We start from the raw sequence: 26,433 nt of genomic DNA, 5'->3' as shown, positions 1-26,433 counted from the left end.
TTCATCCTTCTCTACTCTAAATGACTCAGACATTTTGACCCGACCTGTGCTCTGGACCCCATTCCTTCACACCATTCTACAGTCCATCTCTCCTTCCCTGATCCCCTATATCTTTTCTCTTTTCAATGCCTCACTGACCCCCAGTAACATCTCCATTGATTTCATCCTTATGCTCAAAAACCCTCTCTCATCCCATCTGCCCTTGAGATTTACCATCCTGTGTCCATTCTGACATTTCTGTCCAAAACCATAGAACTCATAGTTCATAAACACCTCTCTTCATTTCTTTCTGACTATAATAAACTAGATCTACTTCAGTGTGGATTCTCCAAGGGTCCCTCTACTGAGACTCCACTGCTTTCAGTCACAAATGCTCTTAGATCTGCACGAGCTGCTTCTCCCTCCTCTGTCCTCATCCTCCTTGCCCGTTCATCAGCCTTTGTTATGGTTCACCACCTCCTGCTTATCTCTTCTCCTAATTAAATTGGAATAAGCGGCTCTGCTTTGAACAGGTTCAAGTCCTCCCTCTTAGACCGATCCTTTTGTGTCTCCCGGTCTAACTTCTTGTCTTCTTGACAGAACATTTCTACAGATGTGCTTCAAGGACTGGTGTTGGGTTCACTTTTCTTTTCCTTGTACATTTGTTCCTTTGTCAATGTTATTTCATCTCATGGCTTCTGCTACCACCTCAATGGTGGGGACTCACTGATCTCCTCTCATTTCTCTCTTACAGTCCACTGCTTTCAGCCGAGATCTTCAGTTGCCTCCCTGCCATCTCAATCTGAATGAATGATCAGCACCTTAAAGTGAGGATCTGATCAAAGACTTTTTAAATATAAATAAAGTGGAAGCATACAAATAAAACATTATTTTCATCTTACTGTAAGTTTTCTTTCATTTTGAAAATAACATTTTATTTTACTGTTTATTATTGTTTATATTTTGAATTAGATATTCATGGGGCCACCAAAATCTTTTAAGGTCTTGAATCCAGCAACATCCCTGTATTATTTTTTAATCCTTTCTTTTGTGTAAATTTGCTTCCATCCATCCATTTTCCAACCCACTGAATCCGAACACAGGGTCACGGGGGTCTGCTGGAGCCAATCCCAGCCAACACAGGGCACAAGGCAGGAACCAATCCCGGGCAGGGTGCCAACCCACTGCAGGACACACACAAACACACCCACACACCAAGCACACATTAGGGCCACTTTAGAATCGCCAATCCACTTAATCTGCATGTCTTTTGACTGTGGGAGGAAACCGGAGCGCCCGGAGGAAACCCACGCAGACACGGGGAGAACATGCAAACTCCACGCAGGGAGGAAAATTTGCTTTGTTGGGTAAAAAAAAATTAGGAAAGTAACCTGCTTAATAAAGCCCTGAAGACACAGCCTACGGTGACTCTCGGCAAAGCAAGAAAGTATTTCCATAATATTCTCATTATGGTCAACTAATGTGGAACTGAACTGACAATACAGCCCTGTCAGTGATGGATCGGTACGCTCAATTCAGATCGGGCCGTGTCGTAAAGTGGAGTTTATTTTATTTTCTTCATTAAGCACATGTGCAGTGCATCACATCAGCTCAGATATGATATCACACACTCCATAAATTATTAACGCTTGTGTAAAACAGATTGTTCAGCACCGTAAACTGTGTAATGAAGTAGACTTTCAATACGCATGTGTGCAGATCAGGCGGGCAGCGCAGATCGGGTAGTGACAATGGATCCAGCTGAAGGGGTCTGCGATTGAGTAGTTCACTGGACAGCCAAATGGATCACAGTGTTTTGTCACCTGGTTTACTGGACTTGAGCCAGATAAATCCTCTCTCAACCCTGACCTTCACCGTAATGTAACTGGGTGTCATCACTGATGTATAATATAAAGCAACACCCTCCTCAATGGAGTGGAGCTCTGGAGGTCCGCACTAAGTGTCTGTTGAAAAAGTTAAATATAAGATTAGGATAAGAAGGGCTGGCATCAAGAAATGCATTCAGTTTTTTATCGATTCATCCTGCTTTAACAAACTGTAATACTGTAGCACAAACTGACAGATCTGTGGTCTCCTACCACGCACAGTGTCAGCAACTTTAACAGCTAAAAGAAATCCACCACAAAATAAGGAAGAAACTAACTGTGTGCAAAGAAGAGATTTGTATTTTGATATATTATTTTATTTTTTTGCACACGCCTCATAGCTGTATTTGTAACAATTTGGAAATGCTCAAAAAGCACAGCTTGAAAGCATAAAGGTGCATGCATGTAGTAAATCAATTATTTGAAGGATCATATGAATAACAGCAAGTAATCACAGATTTAAAAACATGTTGCGAATTGGGAAACCACTGAATATCTGGATGTCAGGTCACAAACACCAGGCAAACGGTTCAAAGACTCCATCAAGCAGTTCATAAAATGAACAAAAACTCCAGACAAATGTCGCACATCACTGTTATAAACTCAGGCAGCGTGATTCTATCGACATGTTATCAAACATGGAGTAACTGTGTTGTGAGCATGTGCAGTAATCCTAAACAACACGGCTCGACAGATAGCATGTTACAATAAAGCACTGGTCATAACAAATCACAGCAAATCCTCCATTGGAGAAGTCTAATCAAAAATAGAGACCATATATAAAAATGAGAATAGCTACAGAAGAAGATCTGAAAAGGTGAATAAGTGCCATGAACGTTGTGAACACATGTCTTGCTATAAACAGGTTCAGTTTCCATGTCCGGCTCATGAGAACTTCATAGTAATGATGAAGCACTCATGTTGAGCACTAATGGAAAAGAAAATGAAATGAAGGAATGTGATTGTCAACAACCTGCTACTCAAACATTTATGCCACACCATACAGTTAAAGATTCCACACAGACAACCTGCTGCAGCTTTGGCAGGACATCACACAGCACAGGAACATCAGAACAATCCAGACAAGAACAGACCATTCAGCTTAACAAAGCTTGTCAGTCCTATCTGCTGAATTCTTGTAAAATAACATCAAGTCACATTCTGAAGGTTCCTAAGGTCCTCCTGTCCACCACATTACTTGGTCACTTATTCCATGTCTCTGTGGTTCTCTGTGTGACAAAAAAATTCCTAATGTTTGTCCCACATTGACCCTTAACAAGTTTCCAAGTGTGTCCCTGTGTTCTTGATGAACTCATTTTAAAGTCACCTTCTCGATCCACTGGACTAATTCCCTTCATCATTTTAAACACTTCAGTCAGGTCTCCTCTTCATCTTCTTTTGCTTAAACTGTAAAGGCTCAGCTCTTTTGATCTTTCCTCATAACTCATCCCCATGTAGCTCTGAATCAGCCTAGTTGCTCTTCTCTGGACCTTTTCTAGAGCTGCTATGTCCTTTTTGTAGCATGAAGAACAAAACTGCACTCCCGGCCTATTAAAATGGTGCTCTGCTGGCCTATTGCAGTCCAGAAGCAACCTCTGATTGCCCAGCCAGTGGTCCAACCAGAAACTCAGAGACAAACTGAGAAACACACCTTTTGTAAGCGTTCAGAAATTCCTCCATAAATTCCTACAATAGTACAGGACATGAATACAACAGTCTGTGTAGCCCAGCAACATTCAACCCACAATGCAGTGCGTTTTTGTGTAACTCGAGGTGGGATTAGTAGTCTATGATACTGTGACCACCTGTCCAACTTAAGGTTGATATTCTTTGATTTTGGAAATTCTGTATTTGTAATTTTAAGCTATCAAGCACAATATTATGTAGTACAGGTCACCAGTACAAGTGGCACAATGGTAGCTCCGCTGACGCACATTAAGGAGATCATGGGTTTGTGTCCTGGGACCTCCTTGTGTAGAGTTTGTAAAGCAGTTTGAGTTGTAAGTAAAGCACTATGTAAATGTAAAGAATTATTATTATAATTATACTTGATGATTTGTCAATTTCACGGCCTCTGTGTACCTTCACAGTCCTTCAGACTTGATCCGAAAGCAATGTATGCGTACTGCCACCTTTATTTTAATAAACTGGTCACCACCTCTGTGACTGACTTTGAACTGGATGCCACAGAGTGACAAAGGAGAAGCAAAGACAGAAATTAAAGCGCCGTACGTGTGGAGTTGCTGTCTACTCAAGTTCGGCAATTCAAGAAGGAAACGATAAAAGGAACACAAGGAGAGGAATGAAAAGGAGTTGGCTGTGTGACTGGGTGCTACCAACTAAAATTTGGGACTCAGCCACATGAAGTGAACCGCAGATACCAATGAACAGTAGTGGTAGGCGGGTGGGCACAGGGGGATTCCAGTAACTCAGGTGGTGATTTAAACAAACCTCCTGTGTGTCCCCTCAGAGTGCAGTAGTCGTTGTGTTCACGTGTGTTAGTCGCTGATATCACTTGTCATGGCTTTGTGCGCTGAGAGCTTTGAGAGCAGTGATAGTCCTTGTCTAATCTGATAAATACACTTTGTGATGTGCCTGGGTCATATATGACTAAAAAATTAATTTTATTTCAAAAGGGAAACAAATGTTATTGCTGATATTGTGCACTATTGTTGATTTTATGAACTTTGAGATACGCCTGGGTCAGATGTGAGCAAAATGTTTATATTTTTAAATTACAAAAGTTGAAAAAAAAAACAGTATTGCTGCTACCTCAGATTCTGTTCAATTGTAGCATTTTCAATTGGTTTTAATGCTCTTTTTGATGTGCCTGTGCCAGATGTGACCAAATTTAAAAGGGTAACAATGAATAAACATGACTTGTTTGTCAGCACATTCATTTGTGTCTGTTGTTTACTGGCCACTGAAAATGTCTGGCCCAGCTAAATTTCTTGGTTTGAAAATCTGACACAACTGAATTTGTAATTAAATAACCGTGTTGTGCACAGGACTCCAGATGAGGTCTCACCAGTGTGTTATAAAGCTGGAGCAGAACCTCCAGTGACTTGTACTCCACACATCAAGACGCTATATAACCTGACATTCTGTTAGCCTTCTTAATGGCTTCTGAACACTGTCTGGCAGTTGAAAGAGTCGAGTCCACTACAATTGCTAAGCCTTTCTCATAAGGTGCACTTTAAATTTTCAGACCTCCTCAGCATTACACCTTGTGTACAAAGGAGAGTGAAATATCTTATAAAAGACTTACTAATAAGACTGGGCACTCTTAAAAATAATAATAATGGCACTTTAACATGTTGTGTGGTTCCTCATAGACCACTGCTCGACCAAGAACCGTTTCATTCTTTTACATATCAAGTGGGCTCTGTAAGCTTTAAAAAGGCCGCTGTGAGGACAAAACAGAATATCAGACTACCTAACAGGGCACTGAGAGGTCAGGAAAACCTGAAATTAGCCTGTGGTTACTGGATGAAGGGAGAGACCTTTTAAAATCAGGAAGACGTTGAGATTCCACATATCTACTTCATCTATTTATAATTATTAATAGTAGAGCTTGTGTGATAGATAGATAGATAGATAGATAGATAGATAGATAGATAGATAGATAGATAGATAGATAGATAGATAGATAGATAGATAGATAGATAGATTTTTATTTGTCCAAATGAGATGTTTGGCTTTTTGCAGAAGTTCTTTAAATAAATAATTTATGGATCTAAGAAGCAAGTTCTTTCTGAAACCTTTGTGTGGATTTGGAAACTAAAAATGGCTTTCCTATGCAGAATCACTCAGAATAACCATTTTTACACCTTTATTTTTAAGCGTAGGGCTACAGTTCACATATGTGGTATGGCTGTATAATAAATACATAAATTTCAGTTCTGGAGTATGTATGGTTCTTCCTTGCATTTTGTGAGAAATTCTTCTCTGTATTATTATTTTTTTTTAAAGCTGGATTTATATAATATGGAAATTTAGTTGTTAAAAGGTCGTTCTTATTATAATTATTAACATTTTTGTTGTTGAAGATTTCACATTTGTTTTCTTTTAAATATTGATATGATTTATTTGGGGACAACTGTAATTAAAATGCATTAAAGGTAAAAGGCTAATTTTGGAGTGAGGGAGATTAAGATTTCACACTTCCTCTTTCTCTTTTAAAATGCTGCTGCTACTTTCATGATTATAAATATGTATGTATGTGTATTTTGAGTTTATCTTTTATGTAACTGTTGGTTATTCTTGCAGTTTTGTGCTGTGTACATACAGTATATTTGAACTGCTTCTTTTACCTTTCCTTGTACAGCACTTTGGTTCAGTTCTGGCTGCTGTTGTGAATGTGCTTTAAAAATAAAAATTGCCTTGCCCTGCTTTATAAAACATTATTTAATACATAACACTAAGAAGTGCAGATCTGAGACAATGGACTGTAAATACTGTATGAAGTTGGTTTGCAACATTTATTACAAAAAAGTTAAAGAATATATAAAATAAAGAACAAGAATTGTAGGTTGTAACTGAACAATAACAGACATGTATGCTTATGTTACATTTTCTCACTAAACTCAGTCATTTTTCTTTATCCTCTCACGTTATCTAAAAACAGATGCATGTCTTCCATATCTGAAAAAAGGATGATGAAGGGTCTAAAGACCTCTCGTCTTCTTCTGGAAACTCAGATAGCAAATCAAATTTCTGAAGGGCCTCCTCAGTGTTGTCTTTGTCCATTGACAGTAATGCAGGGAGTGAGATGTGCCCCCTGAACACAGAAATGTTCTCAGCACACCACTTCTCTGCCTCGGTAAGATGCTGAAGGATTCTGTGTTGCTGTAATATGTTTTATTAAAAAAAAGAAAATTCTTTAAATGGTTATTATGAAGCTTATAGCCTTTACCTCCACATTTACAAGGAATGTAAGAATAGTAAAAAACATTATGTACAGTATTTTTGGAATGTGTTATACTATATTAACATATTAACATTACTGCTTTTGATCACAGATTCTACAAGTCTTCAATGTTTCTTACCACACACAATTATTAACACAGCACACAATTAATTTCAAATGTTTTAAGGCCTTTAAGAGTTGTACTAGTACTCCAGTTTGTCAGAAGATGTAAAACAGGCTTCTAGTCTTTTGGGCTTTGACTCCTACTGGTTAGCGATTAACAGTCGGCATCTGAGACAAGCATTAAGTCTTTTTATACATTTTATTCACTATACCATAGGCATTGTAAGCCAGCATCAACAAAATGGAATTCATCTTTCTAATGGAAGTTTATAAAATGAGGTGTCTGTACCTGCTCATCAGTGCCCTGTGCTGGATGTTGGAGAAGGGAGGCTGACGTTTCTTCTAAAAGTAAAGATCTGAAATCTGCAGAACGCAGTCCTATGGAACAGAATAGCAAGACATTTTTTGTTTTCATTTCAGATGTAGTGCCAAGTCTTTACTCATCTTCTGTCTTCTCATTAATGGCTCAATAAAGTCTAAACCTGAAAACAGAGAAAATAATATTTACCTAAGGAAATGTTTAAAAAGAACCAAAAGAATAAGCACAATAAATGACCCTGTCCTGGCTGTCCATTATTTCTGTACCTTCTGATTTTTTGTTTGGTTCTTGGCCTTCATTTACAAAGGCGTTTGCTCGCTCAGTCTGATGTGAGCAGTTACTTCAGTGATTTCAAAAAGAAGCACTAAGTTTATAATGGTAAGCATTGTGACTATTTGTCTTTGATTTACAATATGGCTAAGTATATTTGCCACATTACCGCAGAACTGAATGAAAGTTATTAAAGGAAATTTAAATGTCATTTACCCCTCGGGCTTGAGAAAACAGGTAAAGGGTAAGTAGAGGGAAATACTACGATAATACATTTCTGGCGGTGCAGCAGGGTTAACAGAGTAAGCATGTATTGCATTTTTGTGTGTTTGGTTACATTTTTCAAAGGCAGGGAGGGATCGTCCACAGGAGGTGAATATGCTGTAATCGCATGCTGGCATACAGCCGGCACATGTCAGCGTGCATCAACAGCATTTCTAAAGTTTTTTAGGTGTACGGTACAATCAGCTGTTACAGCTGTGTTTTCTCCGCTAAAAACGGAGGCAGCAGCAACGTTAACGGCAACGTTAAACGTATCATCAGGAGCAGCGGCCGTAGAGAAGGTCGACTCGGAGGTCATTGCGCTTTCCTCGAGGAGGGCGGAGTCGGGCGCAGCAGCTGCGCTGGTCAAAGACGCAGATAAGCCGTCTCAGCATAAAGCGAAGGCAAAGGCGCCTAAAATAGAAAACCTACACTTGTCCGCTAGTCAGAGAGTTTGTGTATTGTTAATAATTATAAAGCAGTTAGATGAGGAGGCAAGAGAGATAGGAAATACCTGTCCAAAAAGCCGCTAGCAGTACAAGTAACGATGTATAAGGAGAATGCCATACAGATTAAGCAACGATCGCTCAGTGTTAAAGCACGCGCTTTAACTACGGGGTCTTTTGACCCCGAGAAACGGGAGAGAAATGCAGGAGAACTCAGTTTGTCGCAGATCGCTGCACTCTCATATCTGCTTTCTGATAAGAGAGCTGCTTTTGCTGAACGGCAAGGACGGGCAGCTCTTACGCTGCACACCGGAGCGCAGTTTAGAGCTTTGCAGATTATAGCTGGGACAGGAGGCAATCACTCAAGTATGCTGGTTGTTGTGCAGGAAAAACAGGCAGAAGTGTTTCATGGTAGCGAATGTCTTGGTGAGAGCAGCTTGCAGCAGCAGAGAACAGCGGGGGAGGAGCGGAGTTCAGTAGTGATGGCGGAGTGAAGCCTCACGAAGAATCAAAACGTTTGAAGCAATTGTGTCGGAAATCGTATCGAAGCGTTGAAACATTTGACACTCACCTCTCTAGTGACACCTCCTGGCCATTTTCATTAACGTTACACAAACTTATGATCCACTTCAATGACGTCTGTTAAAACTCTTACTGCTTTTATTTTTTCGCAGCTACAGACTGACAACGAAGAGAATTAAGGGCTCGTCAGCAGCTTCTAGTGTGTGATGTCTAAAAAATATAAATATAACTAACGCCAACAGGCAGAATGCACTATACGAAAGCAAGAGTTAAACAAAATAAGACGCCTCACCTCATGGATTCCCGGCTCTTTCAATTAGTATTTACTTTTGCACTGTATCATTATAATCGCTCCTGTTATTAGTATTATAATTAACTCTCATCTTTTCTTAAGCTCACATTTAATAGCCTTAAATGTTTTCTTTGGTCTGACTTAATTAAAACGAAGTAGACAGAAAATAAAGGTTTATCCCTGTACTTTGCCATGATATAGGTAAGCACAGTTGAGAAAGAAAAGGTGAAATCCTTAAATCACAGATGTTATTATTCAATCAAGTATTGAAATATTTCATTTATTAATACTTTACAATATTTTGTGAAGCACAAAAGTAACGAGTTCGCTACGAAGAAAAGACGCCGTCAGTGGCTCAATTAACTAAGGTGGTTGTGTTTTCAAATTCTGAGCGTAGTACTAACCCGAGTTCGATCCGAATTAAAGACTCATCCTAATTAATAATAATTCAAAAAAATAACCTGGACTGAAATCTTTATAACCAATTACAACTCAATAATTTTGAGAAATACTGTGGAAGGATCGCATAAGATATTTGTTCGTGAATCATCCCCAGTTAGAATCGCCATCAAAATGCGATGACTAATTACGTAAGGCAGCTCACGTATTTACATTAATTCATCTTCTATTCATCGCCATTTGACGTCCATGAACCCCTCCATTGAATAAGGTGATAACAAACCCACTGTGGTAGATCAGGTTGAATTTGCTCTGCTGCACCAAACATTCAAAGGTGTCAATCCGGAGCTCATCAGAGAGACTGAGAGACACGGCGCAGATCAGTCACCGGTACACCGACACACAGACACACACGGGACACTCCATGTTGAGCAGTGCAGGGATCAAGGTCGGCATTAAAGATCCTCTTGAGTGCTGAGGCAGCAACAAAAAGCAGCGGGATAAACACATCTGGACCTGCTGCCGAAAAAGCATTTGCTTTTAACAACAGCATCCCTACCTCGTGATCACATCTTCAAGGTCTAGACAGACGATCAGGAAAAAGTTGTCTTAGTCACAGCACAGTGCAATAATAAAACATTTCCTAAAACATATAGTTGTCCAGTCTGTATCATTCCTAAGCAATCTTCCAGTTATAGAGGCGCAATCCCCCGCCATCAACAACTACAATAACAGTTGAAATCGTCACTCAAAAAGTTTGTTTTGTTATAGACATAAAACAAGATGCCCATTTCCATTTGGTAGATCTTTACTAGTGTTCTCGCCTTGCTCGCTTTCGGTCCACACTGGAATTTGCTGTTAAATGAAAAAAAAAGACAAACAGATTCTTTTGGGTCACAATTCGTGGACGTGGGACCCGAACTCACGCAAGCCTTATTATGGAGCAGCAACGCTACCGCTGCACCGCTACTATTTTCAGCATGGTGGATGTATATAACCCCTCCTTTAACCGTCACCTTATCGTGGTGGAGGGGTTTGCGTGTCCCAATGATCCTAGGAGCTCTGTTGTCCGGGGCTTTATGCCCCTGGTAGGGCCACCCAAGGCAAACTGGTCCTAGGTGAGGGATGAGACAAAGAGCGGTTAAACAAACCTCCTATGAAGAAAAACAATTTTGGACGGCGTTTTCCCTTGCCCGGACGCGGGTCACCGGGGCCCCACTCTGGAGCCAGGCCTGGAGGTGGGGCTCGACGGCGAGCGCCTGGTGGCCGGGCCTGCACCCATGGGGCTCGGCCGGGCACAGCCCGAAGAGGCAACGTGGGTCCCCCTTCCCATGGGCTCACCACCTATGGGAGGGGCCAAGGAGGTCGGGTGCAGTGTGAGTTGGGTGGTGGCCGAAGGCGGGGACCTTGGCGGTCCGATCCTCGGCTACAGAAACTGGCTCTTGGGACGTGGAATGTCACCTCTCTGAAGGGGAAGGAGCCTGAGCTAGTGGGCGAAGTTGAGAGGTTCCGGCTAGATATAGTCACGCTCACCTCGACGCACAGCTTGGACTCTGGAACCAATCTCCTTGAGAGGGGCTGGACTCTGTACCACTCTGGAGTTGCCCCCGGTGAGAGGCGCCGAGCAGGTGTGGGTATACTTATTGCCCCCCAACTTGGAGCCTGTACATTGGGGTTTATCCCGGTGGACGAGAGGGTAGCCTCCCTTCGCCTTCGGGTGGGGGGACGGGTCCTAACTGTTGTTTGTGCGTATGCACCGAACAGCAGTTCGGAGTACCCACCCTTTTTGGAGTCCCTGGAGGGGGTGCTAGAGGACATACCTTCTGGGGACTCCCTCGTTCTGCTGGGAGACTTCAATGCTCACGTAGGCAATGACAGTGAGACCTGGAAGGGCGTGATTGGGAGGAATGGCCCCCCTGATCTGAACCTGAGCGGTGTTTTATTATTGGACTTCTGTGCTCGTCCCGGATTGTCCATAACGAACACCATGTTCAAGCACAGGGGTGTTCATATGTGCACTTGGCACCAGGACACCCTAGGCCTCAGTTCGATGATTGACTTTGTGGTCGTGTCGTCGGACTTGCGGCCACATGTCTTGGACACTCGGGTGAAGAGAGGGGCGGAGCTGTCAACTGATCACCACCTGGTGGTGAGTTGGCTTCGATGGTGGGGGAGGATGCCGGTCAGGCGTGGTAGGCCCAAATGTGTTGTGAGGGTCTGCTGGGAACGTCTGGCAGAGCCCCCTGTCAGAAGTAGCTTCAACTCCCACCTCCGGCAGAACTTCGACCACATCCAGAGGGAGTTGGGGGACATTGAGTCCGAATGGGCCATGTTCCGTGCCTCTATTGTTGAGGCAGCTGACCGAAGCTGTGGCCGTAAGGTGGTCGGTGCCTGTCGTGGCGGCAATCCCCGAACCCGCTGGTGGACACCGGCGGTGAAGGATGCCGTCAAGCTGAAGAAGGAGTCCTACAGGACCCTTTTGTCCTGTGGGACCCCGGAGGCAGCTGATAGGTACCGGCAGGCCAAGCGGAATGCGGCTTTGGTGGTTGCTGAGGCAAAAACTCGGGCGTGGGAGGAGTTTGGGGAGGCCATGGAGAACGACTTTCGGACGGCTTCGAGGAGATTCTGGTCCACCATCCGGCGTCTCAGGAAGGGGAAGCAGTGCAGTGTCAACACTGTATATGGTGGGGATGGTGCGCTGCTGACCTCGACTCGGGACGTTGTGGGTCGGTGGGGGGAGTACTTCGAAGACCTCCTCAATCCCATTAACATGCCTTCCAATGAGGAAGCAGAGCCTGGGGACTCAGAGGTGGGCTCCCCCAACTCTGGGACTGAGGTCACCGAGGTGGTCAAAAAACTCCTTGGTGGCAGGGCCCCGGGGGTGGATGAGATACGCCCAGAGTTCCTTAAGGCTCTGGATGTTGTAGGACTGTCTTGGCTGACACGTCTCTGCAACATCGCATGGACATCAGGGACAGTGCCTCTGGATTGGCAGACCGGGGTGGTGGTCCCCCTCTTTAAGAAGGGGGATCGGAGGGTGTGTTCCAACTACAGAGGGATCACACTCCTCAGCCTCCCTGGAAAAGTCTATTCAGGGGTCCTGGAGAGGAGGGTCCGTCGGATAGTCGAGCCTCGGATTCAGGAGGAACAGTGTGGTTTTCGTCCTGGTCACGGAACAGTGGACCAGCTCTATACCCTTAGCACGGTCCTGGAGGGTGCATGGGAGTTTGCCCAACCAGTCTACATGTGTTTTGTGGACTTGGAAAAGGCATTCGACTGTGTCCCTCGAGGAATCCTGTGGGGGGTACTCCGAGAGTATGGGGTACCGGCCCCCCTGAAAAGGGCTGTTCGGTCCCTGTACGATTGGTGCCAGAGCTTGGTCCGCATTGCCGGCAGTAAGTCGAACCCGTTTCCAGTGAGAGTTGGACTCCGCCAGGGCTGCCCTTTGTCACAGATTCTGTTTATAACTTTTATGGACAGAATTTCTAGGCGCAGCCAGGGTGTTGAGGGGGTCTGGTTTGGTGGACTCAGGATTGGGTCACTGCTTTTTGCAGATGATGTTGTCCTGTTTGCTTCATCAGGCTGTGATCTTCAGCTCTCTCTGGATCGGTTCGCAGCCGAGTGTGAAGCGGCTGGGATGAGAATCTTCACCTCCAAATCCGAGACCATGGTCCTCGGCCAGAAAAGGGTGGAGTGCCCTCTCAGGGTTGGTAGCGAGATTCTGCCCCAAGTGGAGGAGTTCAAGTAACTCGGGGTCTTGTTCACGAGTGAGGGAAGAATGGATCATGAGATCGACAGGCGGATCGGTGCGGCATCCGCAGTAATGCGGGCTCTGCATCAGTCTGTCGTGGTGAAAAAGGAGCTGAGCTGCAAGGCGAAGCTCTCAATTTACCAGTTGATCTATGTTCCTACCCTCACCTATGGTCATGAGCTTTGGGTAGTGACTGAAAGAACGAGATCGCGAATACAAGCGGCTGAAATGAGTTTCCTCTGCAGGGTTTCTGGGCTTTCCCTTAAAGATAGGGTGAGAAGCTCAGTCATCCGGGAGGGGCTCAGAGTAGAGCCGCTGCTCCTCCGCATCGAGAGGAGTCAGATGAGGTGGCTCGGGCATCTGATCAGGATGCCTCCTGGACGCATCCCTGGTGAGGTGTTCCGGGCACGTCTAACCGGGAGGAGGCCCCGGGGAAGACCCAGGACACGCTGGAGGGACTATGTCTCTCGACTGGCCTGGGAACGCCTTGGGATTCTCCCGGAAGTGCTAGAAGAAGTGGCTGGGGAGAGGGAAGTCTGGGCATCTCTGCTCAAGCTGCTGCCCCCGCGACCCGACCTTGGATAAGCGGGAGACAATGGATGGATGGATGGATGGATGGATGGATGTATATAATGTATGTTTTGTATGTATGTATGTAATGAACATGAAAACAATTCTATATCGATGTATACTATATGACATACATTCAGTGTTGCAGGAAAACGTTGCATAAGGCGAAGAATGGATATTTATGAGAGTATTATAGTGAGAGATGTGTCATCACCGTATTACTAAAGCTCTTCTTTGCAGCATTATGTATTCTACAAGTCAGCATTTGTTTGTTGTATAATTTATAGTTTTATTTTTTGCCACAAAGTATTATCGGGCACAATCATTTAATATGTATGGATCATCCACAAACATTCATTTCACCTGGGAATTCTGTAGAGTTTTTGAACTCTGTTGATGCCATATGTACTTCAAACGGGAGCTCGATGAATAATGATTGAAAGCACTAAGCAGACATGCGCACTGGAATCGTCAAGATTGGTTAGAAGCCCTGAGCAGACATGCACACTGGGATTGCATCATGACAGAGCTTCGAAGTCTCGAGCAGACATGGTCACTGGTTACTGAATCTTTGTGAAGCCTCAGCACACTCAAAGGCATTGACCTCTATATTCTGAGAGTCTATCTGACACTTAACTCTCTAGTTATATTTTGTAATTCGTATTGACATTACACACTTCACTTAATATAGTTAAACTACAATTCAGGTAGTTGCTGAGAAGTAATCATTGTTCTTGTGGTTTGCTGTGATTTCCTTTGTCTGATACATAGTGTCAAAGATATATTGTCATATATCAACTTTATATATATAAAAAGATTAGGTAAATCGTGCAACCTTTTTATGGAACACTTAATTTTGTTCAAAACCGTACGTCATATAGTATACATCTATAAATATAATTTTTTTGTCTTCATTAGGAGAATACAACAATGATACTCTCGTGTCAATTAAACGAATTTAAAGTGTATATGTCAAACAACATATTTCTATCCGCCGCAGTAAGAACAGTAGTAGTAGTTCAGTTGTGTGAAGCTCGTTAATTATCCTGATTAGGCGGCTCAATGGTATCGCAACTGTCTCTCAGTAAAAACACCAGCGGTTCCTCCATTTAACAATATTCTCAGCTTGGACGGATAGTGAGCGAATCGAGCTGCCGAGGGAAGATTGGGCCGCCGTAGTCGGGCAGGGGGCACACGTCCCTAATTATATTGTGTATGTAAAGAGTTTCACTGTAAAACGTAATAAGCTTCATATTTGTGTGTTTGGAGACCCTGGTGTCGTACTGAATTTGTATTGTAGAAAAACAAACTACTGTCCAGCATGCCTAAATGTGTCTTCTCATTTCTGATCGCTATACGGCACTACCAATTTAAGACAATTCGCTATAAACAGTTTCAGCCAATCAGCGCCTTCTAAACATGCAGAATGACAGTGTGACCCTTTATTGTAGCGGCGCAGCATCTTCGTACAGTCAGTCATTGTCCTGTTAGAGTATTTACTGTTAAGTGCTGCTTGAGGTAGCGTTTATAGTACAACAGGTAGCCTACGTAGTTCTTAAATTGGTATTGAAATGCACACAAAAGTCTCCTAAATTATTTATTGAAATGCCTACATTTACAGTGTCCGTTTTAGGAAGTCGTAGTTTTTACTTGTTCCCGTTATTAGGGATTACAATTTCTCAGTGTCATATATTATTCGTTACTACTCGCGAGTCCCGCATCATTGAGATTCTGATTTATATTCGGTATAAGCAATTTTTTTAAAAGGAGCGTTAATTGAACTGACTATAGCTGACTTGTCATCTTCTTAAAATGACTTTATTGATTTGATGTTGACAATCATAAGGTCAAAAACCAAGGAGGCGATGAGTTTGCACAGACTGTGCTGTTTCTTTTTTTTTGTGACATCGCATCAGTAGAGAGTGCATGATGTTAACAATGCATTCTGTCCTAAATGGCAGCGCACACGCTTTTTTATATTTCCTAAAGGCCAATGTGTCTCAGTTTGCTCATTAATATATTTTGACAGTGTATTTTAGTGAGAATGATTATAAACATATTACCCATGTTCATTTCCCATGTAGATATGTAACGTTTGGTGAGAATAAATAAAAAGTAACAACACATATAATAGTTATGTTGCATTGTTTATGATTAACAAAATTCATCGTTCATCTGAAAAGTTCTACTTATACAGTCAATTTATTCCACTTCTGAAGGTGTACACTGTCGGTATTCTCCATTGCATTTGCCCCCCAGTGTAACGTGTGCCAGTGCAACTGAAGGGTGGCAGACGAGCTCACGTAATGGGTGACAAGGCACATCCTCACCCTGATGCCGAGGCTCTTGTCATGAATATTCCCATCTTGTGCTTTTTCTCGTTCCTGCCAGTTTACTATTATTATTGGACACGTATGTAGAGGGAATGTGTGTCTTATTTTATGTCTATGAAAGGAAGGACGGTAAAGCCTTGAATGAAACTGAGTGTTGATGCTTTGGGTAACACAACAGGTGAGGAGCAGGGAACGTTAAATGTGACAGTGACTGCGGGGGATTGTGGAACTGGAAGATGGTTTAAGAATACAGAAACGACAAAAGCTTAGTCTTTCAATAATTCTATTTACATCAATGATTTATCTGTTGTGTTGCAGTTCGGAAGATTACTTATTTACCACCGAGCGCAGACTTTGATAAGATGCATTCAGAAGGAAAGGATGTTGCTGACAAAGTCAGGTGTTATTTTGAAAGTTTGGCTCCAGATGTGCTTATCCAGCTGCTCCTTCTTGTCAGTACTTGAGTGATCTTTATGTTCACCTCTGGATGAATTCGCAAAGTTTCTTTTCAACATTTTTTTCTCATTAACGCAGAAATCCCGAGGCTTTCCTAAAATTGCAGAAGACAGTTGTGATTAGTTATGCAGCACACGCTTTTACTCACATTGCTTTTTGGAAATCAATAATACAAATCAGCTACAGATCTGGGAATCACTGAATAGTAAAAACGTTTAATGAGAGTGTCTTGCGCATATACTGGTGTAATGACCACGTCGGCTTTAGTGAAGCGTTTCTTAGCCTCTCTGATATGATCGACATGGCGTAGAGTAGATTCTGGATTGTTATAATATGTGCTACCTTACGCAAAATATGCTCATTAATTTGTTACAGATTCTAGGTGGACACGATTCTGCACTAATGAAAAAAAGGTGCCCCGTGTAAATCGTTCATAATGTCTCCAAAATATATTTGTTAACTTACAGACAAGTACTACTTAACTGTTTTATGCAAAGTCCTTATTTTAACATTACGATTTGTACTCGCGTTAGCGCACCTTATCGCTGTAGCAGACACAACTTCATTTACGCTTTGAGCCAAAGCACTTCAGCAGACTCGTGAGGACCAAATCAACTGCTGACTGCGCAGATATCAATGACGTCATTACGCTAGCGTGTCTCCTAATCACGTGACGTCCGCATTTGACACATCCAGTGCTCCGTAAGCTCGACGCAGTGTCCAAACCTCAGTATCGAGCGGCCCATCACCTTCTCCCGCACTTGCTGTCTTACTTTATCGCTGTTTTCATTTCGTTGTGTCGGGTGCTGTGTCATTAAAACCTTACAATGTAGTTTTTAAAAAGGGTGACAGAAAGAACATTTTCTCCTTCCTGAAGTACAGAAGATGAAGTCCATGTCCGCCCTCACCGTTTCTGTTTGTCCTGAGGGTTTCGCCCTAACCATGCAGTTTAAATTTATTTATTTATTTTAATTTTACTGGTGACTTTTTCCAAATACAATTGTTGCATTTCTTTTGTTTATTTTCTTCTTAATATAAGCCCAGCCAGGTGAAGTGACTTGCTCAGGGTCACCCGTGTCAGGATCAGCATTTGAACCCACAGCCTCAGGTTATGAAGCTAAAAGCCTTAACCACTACACCACATTACCTGCTTAGATGTCCAGGAGAAGTGATGTCAACCTCGGTGTCTTAAACCTGACCTAAGGAAATGGACAGAAGCATCATCGGCTTGTGGGGGTCACCTCTGAGGGGCTGTTCATTATGGATGATCTTTCCTGACCGTGTGGCACTTTGGAATTTGTGCAGGGGACCCCAGCCATTACTGTATGAGAAACTCTTAAACGAGAACATCTTTTTTGCTACTTGTGACCCCTTTTGACATTTTGTGATTGTGTAGGCTGCTCCAGAATGAGGTCTCCAGATGGACAGATGGAGACGTTAAGTTTCTGCACAGTTTAGAATTTCTGCTGGTCTTGTCCTTCCCTGCTGCTCCTCTTTGACCAGTAGGACATCGTGGTGTCAGGCTGACTATCTTGTAATGGTCAGGCCTTGTGCTTTTTGACCAATCAGAGTTTGGCACGACTTCGGTTCTTGAACCTTCCACCATCTCCACCAGTGTTCTTTTCACCAAATGAAACTAAAACCAAACTTGTTCAAATTATAATTTAGTGGACCGGAACTGAAATAAAACTTAAATAAACTGTGAAGAGTAGAAGTAGAGAATAAGGAGAATGAGACTGGTGTTGTCAGGCTGATGTTCACCACACTTGTCTTTGTGTATAACACACATGTAATAGTATGATGTGATATGTGTGTTAAGAAGGTCCAACACAGACATGAACGTCACTATATAACAGATCACTGTGAGCACACGGTGGATACATAAGTGAAGATTTTACTCCAGTAAGGTCCAAGCTGGGGACATCACAAAGCAAAGTGGCTGCTGGACTTCATTGTTCTTGGCCGTGGTGCATTGTGGATACTCCATCCATCATCCAGCCCACTATATCCTAACACAGGGTCACAGGGTTCTGCTGGAGCCAATCCCAGCCAGCACAGGGTGCAAGGCAGGAAACAAACCCAGGGCAGGGCGCCAGCTGACCGCAAGGCACACACACACCAAGCACACACTAGAGACAATTTAGGATCACCAATGCACCTAACCTGCATGTCTTTGGACTGTGGGAGGAAACCCACGCAGACACGGGGAGAACATGCAAACTCCACACAGGGATGCCACGGGAAGCAAACCCAGATCTCCTTACTGTGAGGCAGCAGAGCTACCACTGTGCCACCATGCTGTCCATTGTGGATACTCTCCATTTAGAAAGCCGTATGCCATGACCACTTTGGAGTTGAGGTGGGATACGTTTCTCACAAATAGATGAAGATTGTGTTTTATTGAGGAGTTCTAGGCTGGTAGGTGTGTGAGATGTGACTACTTACACATGGCACCAGACCTACACCTGCTCTGTAGCTTAAAAGGTCCATCTGAGAAGAAGAATTAGAGCTACTGCTGTGGAGTAGAGTTAAATGTTTGGGATTCTACCTCCTTGGGGTCTCTGTCTCCCCTTTCTCATATTTAGCCTTTATTTGTAAGCAAAACCTCCTCTTTTTTGCTACTTGTGTCCCCTTTTGATATTATGTGGGTGTGCGGACTGCTCCACAATGTGGTCTCTGGGTGGGATGGATGACATAAAAGACACTGAGCTCCTCTCTAGCTCTGAATTTGATGGGATGTAGTGCTGTGAGGCCAAACTGCCCGTAATGTTCAGGCCTTATGCCCTTTAATCATTTCTAACTCAGCCTGACTTATATTTTTGAACCTTCTACCATCTCAGTGTTCCACCAGCGTTTTTTTGCAAACCAAAATTAAAACTAAAAAGTAGTTCACTAGAAATAAAATAAAAGTGAAAAGATTTCCAAAGAGTACAACAAAACAATAGTGAGGATGAAGATCGTGTTGTCATTCTGATGTTCACCACACTTGTCTTTGTGTGTAACGTACACGCCACGGTGTGGAGTCGCCAAGTTAATTCATTAAAACCCGGTGGCCATAGTGTTAGCTTAGACAAGAACATCAGTGTGTGTGTGTCCGAGTCCATCACTGTCTGCTCTTACACTGAGCCCCCTCACATCCCCTGTCACCTCATCATCTGGACAAATGTGGCAGTGCCAATCTAAACGTTAAGCTAATGATGTGCCCGCCTGCTGCCCGTGCCCACCATGAACTGCCTGAATTGAACCTGCAGCTGCTCAGTTTAGAATCACAGGGCACTCGGGTGATAAATGAGATGGACATCAACTCGTCACATTTACTGTGCCACACGTACTCAAGTGAGGAGCTGTAAAGAACAATTGTGGCTCTCAGGGTAACTTTTGGGTTCTTTTAGTTTGATTTGTAAACATAAAAATGTCTCCCAGTTGTCACCCTCATTCCAGTTATGTTTGAATTTATTTTTTAAACTTCCTGAAGTATCTTTCACTGTGAACCTTCACATTTTCGTTTATGTCATTCTGTAACCATTACAGATAAATTGTCCAATTTCTAATGAAGGTTTTGATGTCCTCTCTATTAGTGTTGAGATGCAGACTGAGCTTCCACAGCACGACGGTAGTTCAGCATGGGAGGCTCATCAGGTGACGTTTGAGGTGGTGACACAACTAAAGCAATGGTCCTGGGAGAGTCGGCACTCCATCTGGTCCTGGCACTTAATGGACAGGCTGTGTGGCAGCTTTGTGAGATCTCAGCTCACTTGTGGACTGAGGAAGAGGAACTGATGAAGATACTGCAGTGGTAATGTGGTGGAGCTCAGGTTTGAAAGAATGACCTGCCTGCCTCAAACACACCAGTGAAGAGATGGAAAGGACTGACATTATGTTAGAGAACGGTGACTCCATTAAAATGAAGCAGTCTGAGGTAACTGGGGTCCAGTAGTCAAAGAAAGGCAAGCAAGAAATGACACTTCTCATGTCACACAGAGCAGAGGATGACATCACGTCCTAAAGGTAAGGAGCTGGGAGACAAGCTGAGCTCCTGTGTGACAACTGGAATCTCAGGCCTTTATTGTCACCACTTTATGAAGAGGGGCGGTGAACTTCACAAGGATGATCACTTGGAGTGGCTGCCCCTACGGCATGAAGGACAGAGTCTTACTGAAGAAAGGTGAGTGGGCTGCTGTGCTCCTCCGTAATCCAGAAGTTGGCACATCATCAACATCTTCATGGTCTCCAATAAGACCAGAACCAGATGTGAAACACATAACAGTGTGTGATGTCCAGACACCCCCTGCATGAAGCAGAAGACCACAAACAGGCTGTGGTACCAGGGCCTGATGTGAATGAGAGTGTCTTGTGCCCAGAGATACCCCTACATGAAGAGGAGGGCAGCAAACCACAGAGTGTGGTACCTGAGGAACATCAGATTGAGTCACAGGAACAGAAGACATTTACCAAACGAGAACAGATAATTAAATCCATCAAGGTCGCTTCTTTAGCGAATAGCTAAGATAATAAAAAGATACTGTCTGTCTGTCTGTCTGCGAGTGTGTGGTCCCTCTGAGCAATCTGATTGGTCAGTTTGGCTTTGATGGCTCACTGGTATGGGAGATGGACCTGATACTTTAGGGGTGCAAAGTTCAATTCCTGACTGACCCTTTTTTGAAGGTTTTTTTTAATATATTTTTTTCAAAAAATGTTGGGCCGCTAAAAACTAATAGGGTGCAAGGTGAATTGCCTTTAAAGAGGGGAAGCATTTGTCAGAATAGAAATTAAGTTTTCATAGCGGGTAGGGACGGCCGTAGCGGAAAACCTTTCATTTGTCTATTATCTTTTTCGGTTATATTTCTTTTTGTCTGACTGCTGTAAGTAGGATGAGTTCATTCAAGTATGCAGCCCCTCAAGGTCACTCCGGACTTGAAGTATCAGGTATCTCTCTGTGTAACGTAATACAGGATGTCCATATATGGCCTTATTTATATTAGATGAACACGTCATCAGCTGTATGCTAAACATGCCTCGGTATATTCATACACTCCCGTTGTGAGGGACCGCTAGACGTTACTGGGCTGATCGAACCCCAGCTGGACTAACTCTTCAGATAGAAAGAGCAGCAGCCACACCAGAGAGTAGTGTGAACACCAATACGGACTCTGGAGAAAAGATAATAGAAATACTGAAATCAAATCAAATAGCCTTTTATTGTCAATTCACTATATGTGCAGAACATACAGGAGAATCAAAATACTGTTTCTCTCCCAACTTCGTAGTACAGTAAAATATAAAAAAAAGTATAGAAGTATAAGAGAACTTTAGAACTTGTAAAGTAGACCTGTGTACAATATGCAATAGTCATTAGTGCAAAAGCCACTTACAGTAAATTAATAAGCAGGGTTGCCTAAATGAGTCTGCCAATTTTAGTCAAATGCATTCTGTGTAACCAACTAGCAGAGCAATTCCAATTTTCTTTCCACACCTGACTGAATTATTTCAGATTTTTCTTCTTTTTGTTATTTACAGTCTCTTTGGACTTTGCCTTTTTAGCATGAATTTGCATGTGTCCCTGAAGAGTTTTCTGTATGAATGTTTTTCCACACTTAGAGCAACGGTATGGCTTTTCTCCTCTGTGAGTTCTTGCGTGTCGCTGAAGACTGCAGGGTTTTAAGAATCGCTTGCCACATTCAGAGCAACAATATGGCCGTAATCCAGCATGAGTTCTGTTGTGTCTATGAAGGCTGCTGTTATCGGTGAATAGCTTGTCACAATCAGGAAACGAGTATGGCCTCTATCAAATGTGTGTTCTTATATGTCTATTATGACTGCCTCTTTGTGAGAATTTCTTGCCACATTCAGAACAGGCTTAAGGATGGTCTTTATTGTGGACTTCTGCATGACGCAGAAGACTGCTTGTGTTAGAAAATCTTTTGCCACATTCAGGACAGCAATAGGGCTTCTCACCAGTGTGAACTCTTAAATGCCTGCGATGATTACTACTATCTGAAAATTGTTTGCCACATTCAGAACAGGAGAATGGCTGTTCTCCTGTGTGCAATCTCATGTGTTGCTGAAGATGGACTGTTTGTGAAAACCGTTTGCCACATTCAGAACAGGAAAATGGCTGTTCTCCTGTGTGCACTCTAATGTGTGTCTGAAGATGGCCTGCTTGTGAGAACTGTTTGCCACATTCAGAACAGAAAAATGGCTGTTCTCCTCTGTGCACTCTCATGTGTTGCTGAAGATGGCCTGTTTGTGAGAACCATTTGCCACATTCAGAACAGGAAAATGGCTGTTCTCCTGTGTGCACTCTCATGTGTGTCTGAAGATGGCCTGCTTGTGAGAACCGTTTGCCACATTCAGAACAACAATATGGTTTCTCTCCAGTGTGAATTCTTTTGTGTCTGCGAAGACTGCTCCTGTTAAAGAAATGTTTACCACATGCTGGACAACGACATAAACCCTGTCCTCCGTAACCAATTATGTGTGTCTGAAGGTGGCTCACTTGTGAGAATCGTTTGCCACGTTTAGACAAATATGGTTTCTCTACAACGGGAGTTGTGGTATGGCCTGTATTATGTTCTCTGCGTTTCTTAGGCATGTGACTATCTGAGAATTGTTTCCCACCTTCAGGACAGTGATACAGTTTCTTACTCCCATGAATCCTTCCATTATCTTTAGAATTCAATTTGTATTTAAATGTTCCCATACACTGTTGGCGGATTGGATTTATATTGTACACTCCTTGAGATCTGATGGCATCAATTCTTGTTAGCTTCACAATGGGCTGAAACCTAGGGTGCTGAGAGGCCATTACCAAGTTCTTTGTTGCAGATGCCAGTTTCTTCCTGTTCTTATCAGGTTGTTTAATTTGTGGACGACCCTGAAGAAAGGACAATTTGTCATTCTCTTGAAAGTCTACAGAAATAAAAATAAGAGTTAAAGTTTTAAATGACCAATATTTAAAATAAAATAGCACTACAAGAGAATATTCAGTGTTTAACAGTATATGCCTTTTGCAACCCACTTTACAAAAGCATGCTAATGGAGTTAACACTTCAACAATCCCAACATTTGCAGACTGAATTACAAAACGCATGAAGCCATATTAGGATGCAGTTACCATGGACCAGGAACAAGCCATGAGCAACTATCATTAATGGCTTGGTGATGGCTTGAAAAAGAAAGAGCAACTAGGGCAGCAAGGGTGGCCAACATGACCTGCAGACCTTTTAGAGAAGACCCCATATACTGTAGAAATGTCAAGGATGATAAAGCCAGTACATCTACATGCACAGTGACATTGAAATTGCCAAGGACTCATTACATCAGTTATGGTCCCTATGACCACTCCACCTTGTTTGGATAACTGTGCTAATTGAGGAGCTAATTTATTGGAATAAGTGTGAACTCCCGCAGTGGGCGATCAAAATTATTAGACAGTAAGCCACATAGTATATTTACATACTACTTCTTTCGGCTGCTCCCGTTAAGGGTTGCCACAGCGGATCATCTTCATCCATATCTTTCTGTCCTGTGCATCTTGTTCTGTTACACCCATCACCTGCATGTCCTCTCTCACCACATCCATAAACCTTCTCTTGGGCCTTCCTCTTTTTCTCTTGCCTGGCAGCTCTATCCTTAGCATCCTTCTCCCAATATACCCAGCATCTCTCCTCTGCATATGTCCAAACCAATGCAATCTCGCCTCTCTGACTTTGTCTGCCAATCGTCCAACTTGAGATGACCCTCTAATGTCCTCATTTCTAATCCTGTCCATCCTCGTCACGCCCAATGTAAATCTTTGCATCTTTAACTCTGTCACCTCCAGCTCTGTCTCCTGCTTTCTGGTCAGTGCCACCATCTCCAACCCATATAACATAGCTGGTCTCACTACCGTCCTGTAGAACTTCCCTTTCACTCTTGCTGATACCCATCTGTCACAAATTACTCCTGACACTCTTCTCCACCCATTCCTCCCTGCCAGCACTCTTTTCTTCACCACTCATCCACAATCCCCGTTACTCTGTACTGTTGATCCAAAGTATTTAAACTCATCCACCTTCGCTAACTCTACTCCCCTTATCCTGAGAATTCCGCTGGCCTCCCTCTCATTTACACACATGTATTCTGTCTTGTTCCTATTGACCTTCATTCCTCTCTTCTCTAGAGCATATGTCCACCTCTCCAGGGTCTCCTCACCCTGCTCCCTACTATCTCTACAGATCACAATGTCATCAGGAAACATCATAGTCCACGGGGACTCCTGTCTAATCTCGTCTGTCAACCTGTCCATCACCACTGCAAATAAGAAAGGGCTCAGAGCTGATCCTTGATGTAATCCCACCTCCATGTTGAATGCATCCGTCACTCCTACCACAGACCTCAGAAAGCAGAAGACACAGCTGGAGGTGGCAGAGTTAAAGATGCTAAGATTTGCATTGGGGGTGACGAGGATGGACAGGATTAGAAATGAGGGCATTAGAGGGTCAGCTCAAGTTGGACGGTTGGCAGACAAAGTCAGAGAGGCGACATTGCATTGGTTTGGACATATGTAGAGGAGAGATGCTGGGTATATTGGGAGAAGGATGCTAAGGATAGAGCTGCCAGGCAAGAGAAAAAGAGGAAGGCACAAGAGAAGGTTTATGGATGTGGTGAGAGGACATGCAGGTGATGGGTGTAACAAAACAAGATACAGAGGACAGAAAGATATGGAAGGAGATGATCTGCTGTGGCAACCCTTAACAGGAGCAGCCGAAAGAAGAAGAAGTGGTGCACAAAATCCCATGGTTCATCAGAGACATTAGATCTTTAGTGAAGTTATAACTATGAGTTTTACAGTTATTTGATTAATAAAGAAAGGCTCAGGCATGTATTTTTCTTTTCTATAAATCGGGTAGAAATAAGTCTGATATTTATCCAGCTCGAGGTCAGGAACAAGAAGTAGAAATAGATTTATACACACACTGGGAGGCCAGAAATATTAAAGTACCCTTTACTCCTTTTACTTTGCCCAGTCAAAATTCTTTGGAAGTTTTTCTGGAAAAGAGAGACTGATTAAGCCTCATGTAATGAGCACTGCTAATACAAGAACTCTGCCCAATGTTTTTTTGATTTTCAGATTTATTGCAGAAGGACCTGCCATTATATATCAGACATCAAATGCTAGGACTTCAAAATATTTGCTTCACGTCCAGTCCTACTCTGAAGACCACAATCTAGCACAGTTACTAATTGTTCCATATTTTAACTTTGCTACACTAAATAATTTCCCACGTCACAGACACACCAAACTATGGAGTATGTAGTTGAAGGAAGGCGGAGAATTTCTTCCATTTGAAATCAACTATCCCATCCTCTTGTTATTACAAAGAAGGACGGCACCTCTTGCACATTTAAATTCAAGAGTCAACAAGTTGTTCTTTATGTTGCTATACAAACCAGACAGGTTCCCCAGTTAATATCAGAGATTCAAGCCTCTCTAACTTAAAATTATTGATGGTAAATTTCTGCCTTCTTATTTTTCATCCATAACTTAACCTTTTTTAAAATCACATTTCTGCTATCTTAACACAGTCCTTTGTCATAAATTGTGTATTTCATCTTGCTAGACACAAAAAGGCCATTTGCTGCAGGTTATCAATAGAACAGAGTTTGAAGTGGGGTATGTTTATTTGTTTAAAACGCTATATACTTGCCCCTTTCCTATAACAAAAATGAGGTAGGGTTGTCCCTTTGATGTTTAGCAAAAAAGAAGCATTTGAAGAACTATTCAGAATATTTTCTTATGAATTATGATATTGGAAGACCTCTCACATTTAATGACTCATTTGTACTGATTGCTGATTGGAGGCAGGCATATACAGTGCAATTTTATGGGCTCAAGAAAGGTTGGAGGTCTTCAGAACAAGACACACCCAACTGGG

The 26,433-nt window shown here is 42.8% G+C and overlaps 2 protein-coding genes across 3 annotated transcripts in view; one reads left to right on the top strand and one right to left on the bottom strand.

The window, feature by feature from the left end:
- LOC114644099 (zinc finger protein 664-like) overlaps positions 1-26,433 on the top strand; it is a 428,098-nt gene that overhangs the window by 46,141 nt on the left and 355,524 nt on the right. The gene's annotated exons all lie outside the window — the stretch shown is intronic.
- Positions 21,359-26,433, bottom strand: part of LOC114644100 (gastrula zinc finger protein XlCGF49.1-like) — a 489,821-nt gene continuing 484,746 nt past the window's right edge. The window contains exon 2 of one of the 2 annotated variants that reach the window (XM_051921626.1): positions 21,359-23,390. In XM_051921626.1, coding sequence (XP_051777586.1) covers positions 22,374-23,321 — 948 coding nt within the window. In that variant the 5' untranslated portion in view covers positions 23,322-23,390 and the 3' untranslated portion in view covers positions 21,359-22,373. Of the gene's footprint in view, positions 23,426-26,433 lie in introns of both variants that reach the window. The other variant, XM_028792343.2, reaches the window with a different exon arrangement.

This window comes from Erpetoichthys calabaricus (assembly GCF_900747795.2).
Source record: "Erpetoichthys calabaricus chromosome 1 unlocalized genomic scaffold, fErpCal1.3 SUPER_1_unloc_11, whole genome shotgun sequence".
Taxonomy (NCBI): Eukaryota; Metazoa; Chordata; class Cladistia; order Polypteriformes; family Polypteridae; genus Erpetoichthys; species Erpetoichthys calabaricus.
The sequence above is the reverse complement of the archived record's forward strand: the minus strand, read 5'-3'. Positions and strand labels throughout refer to the sequence as shown.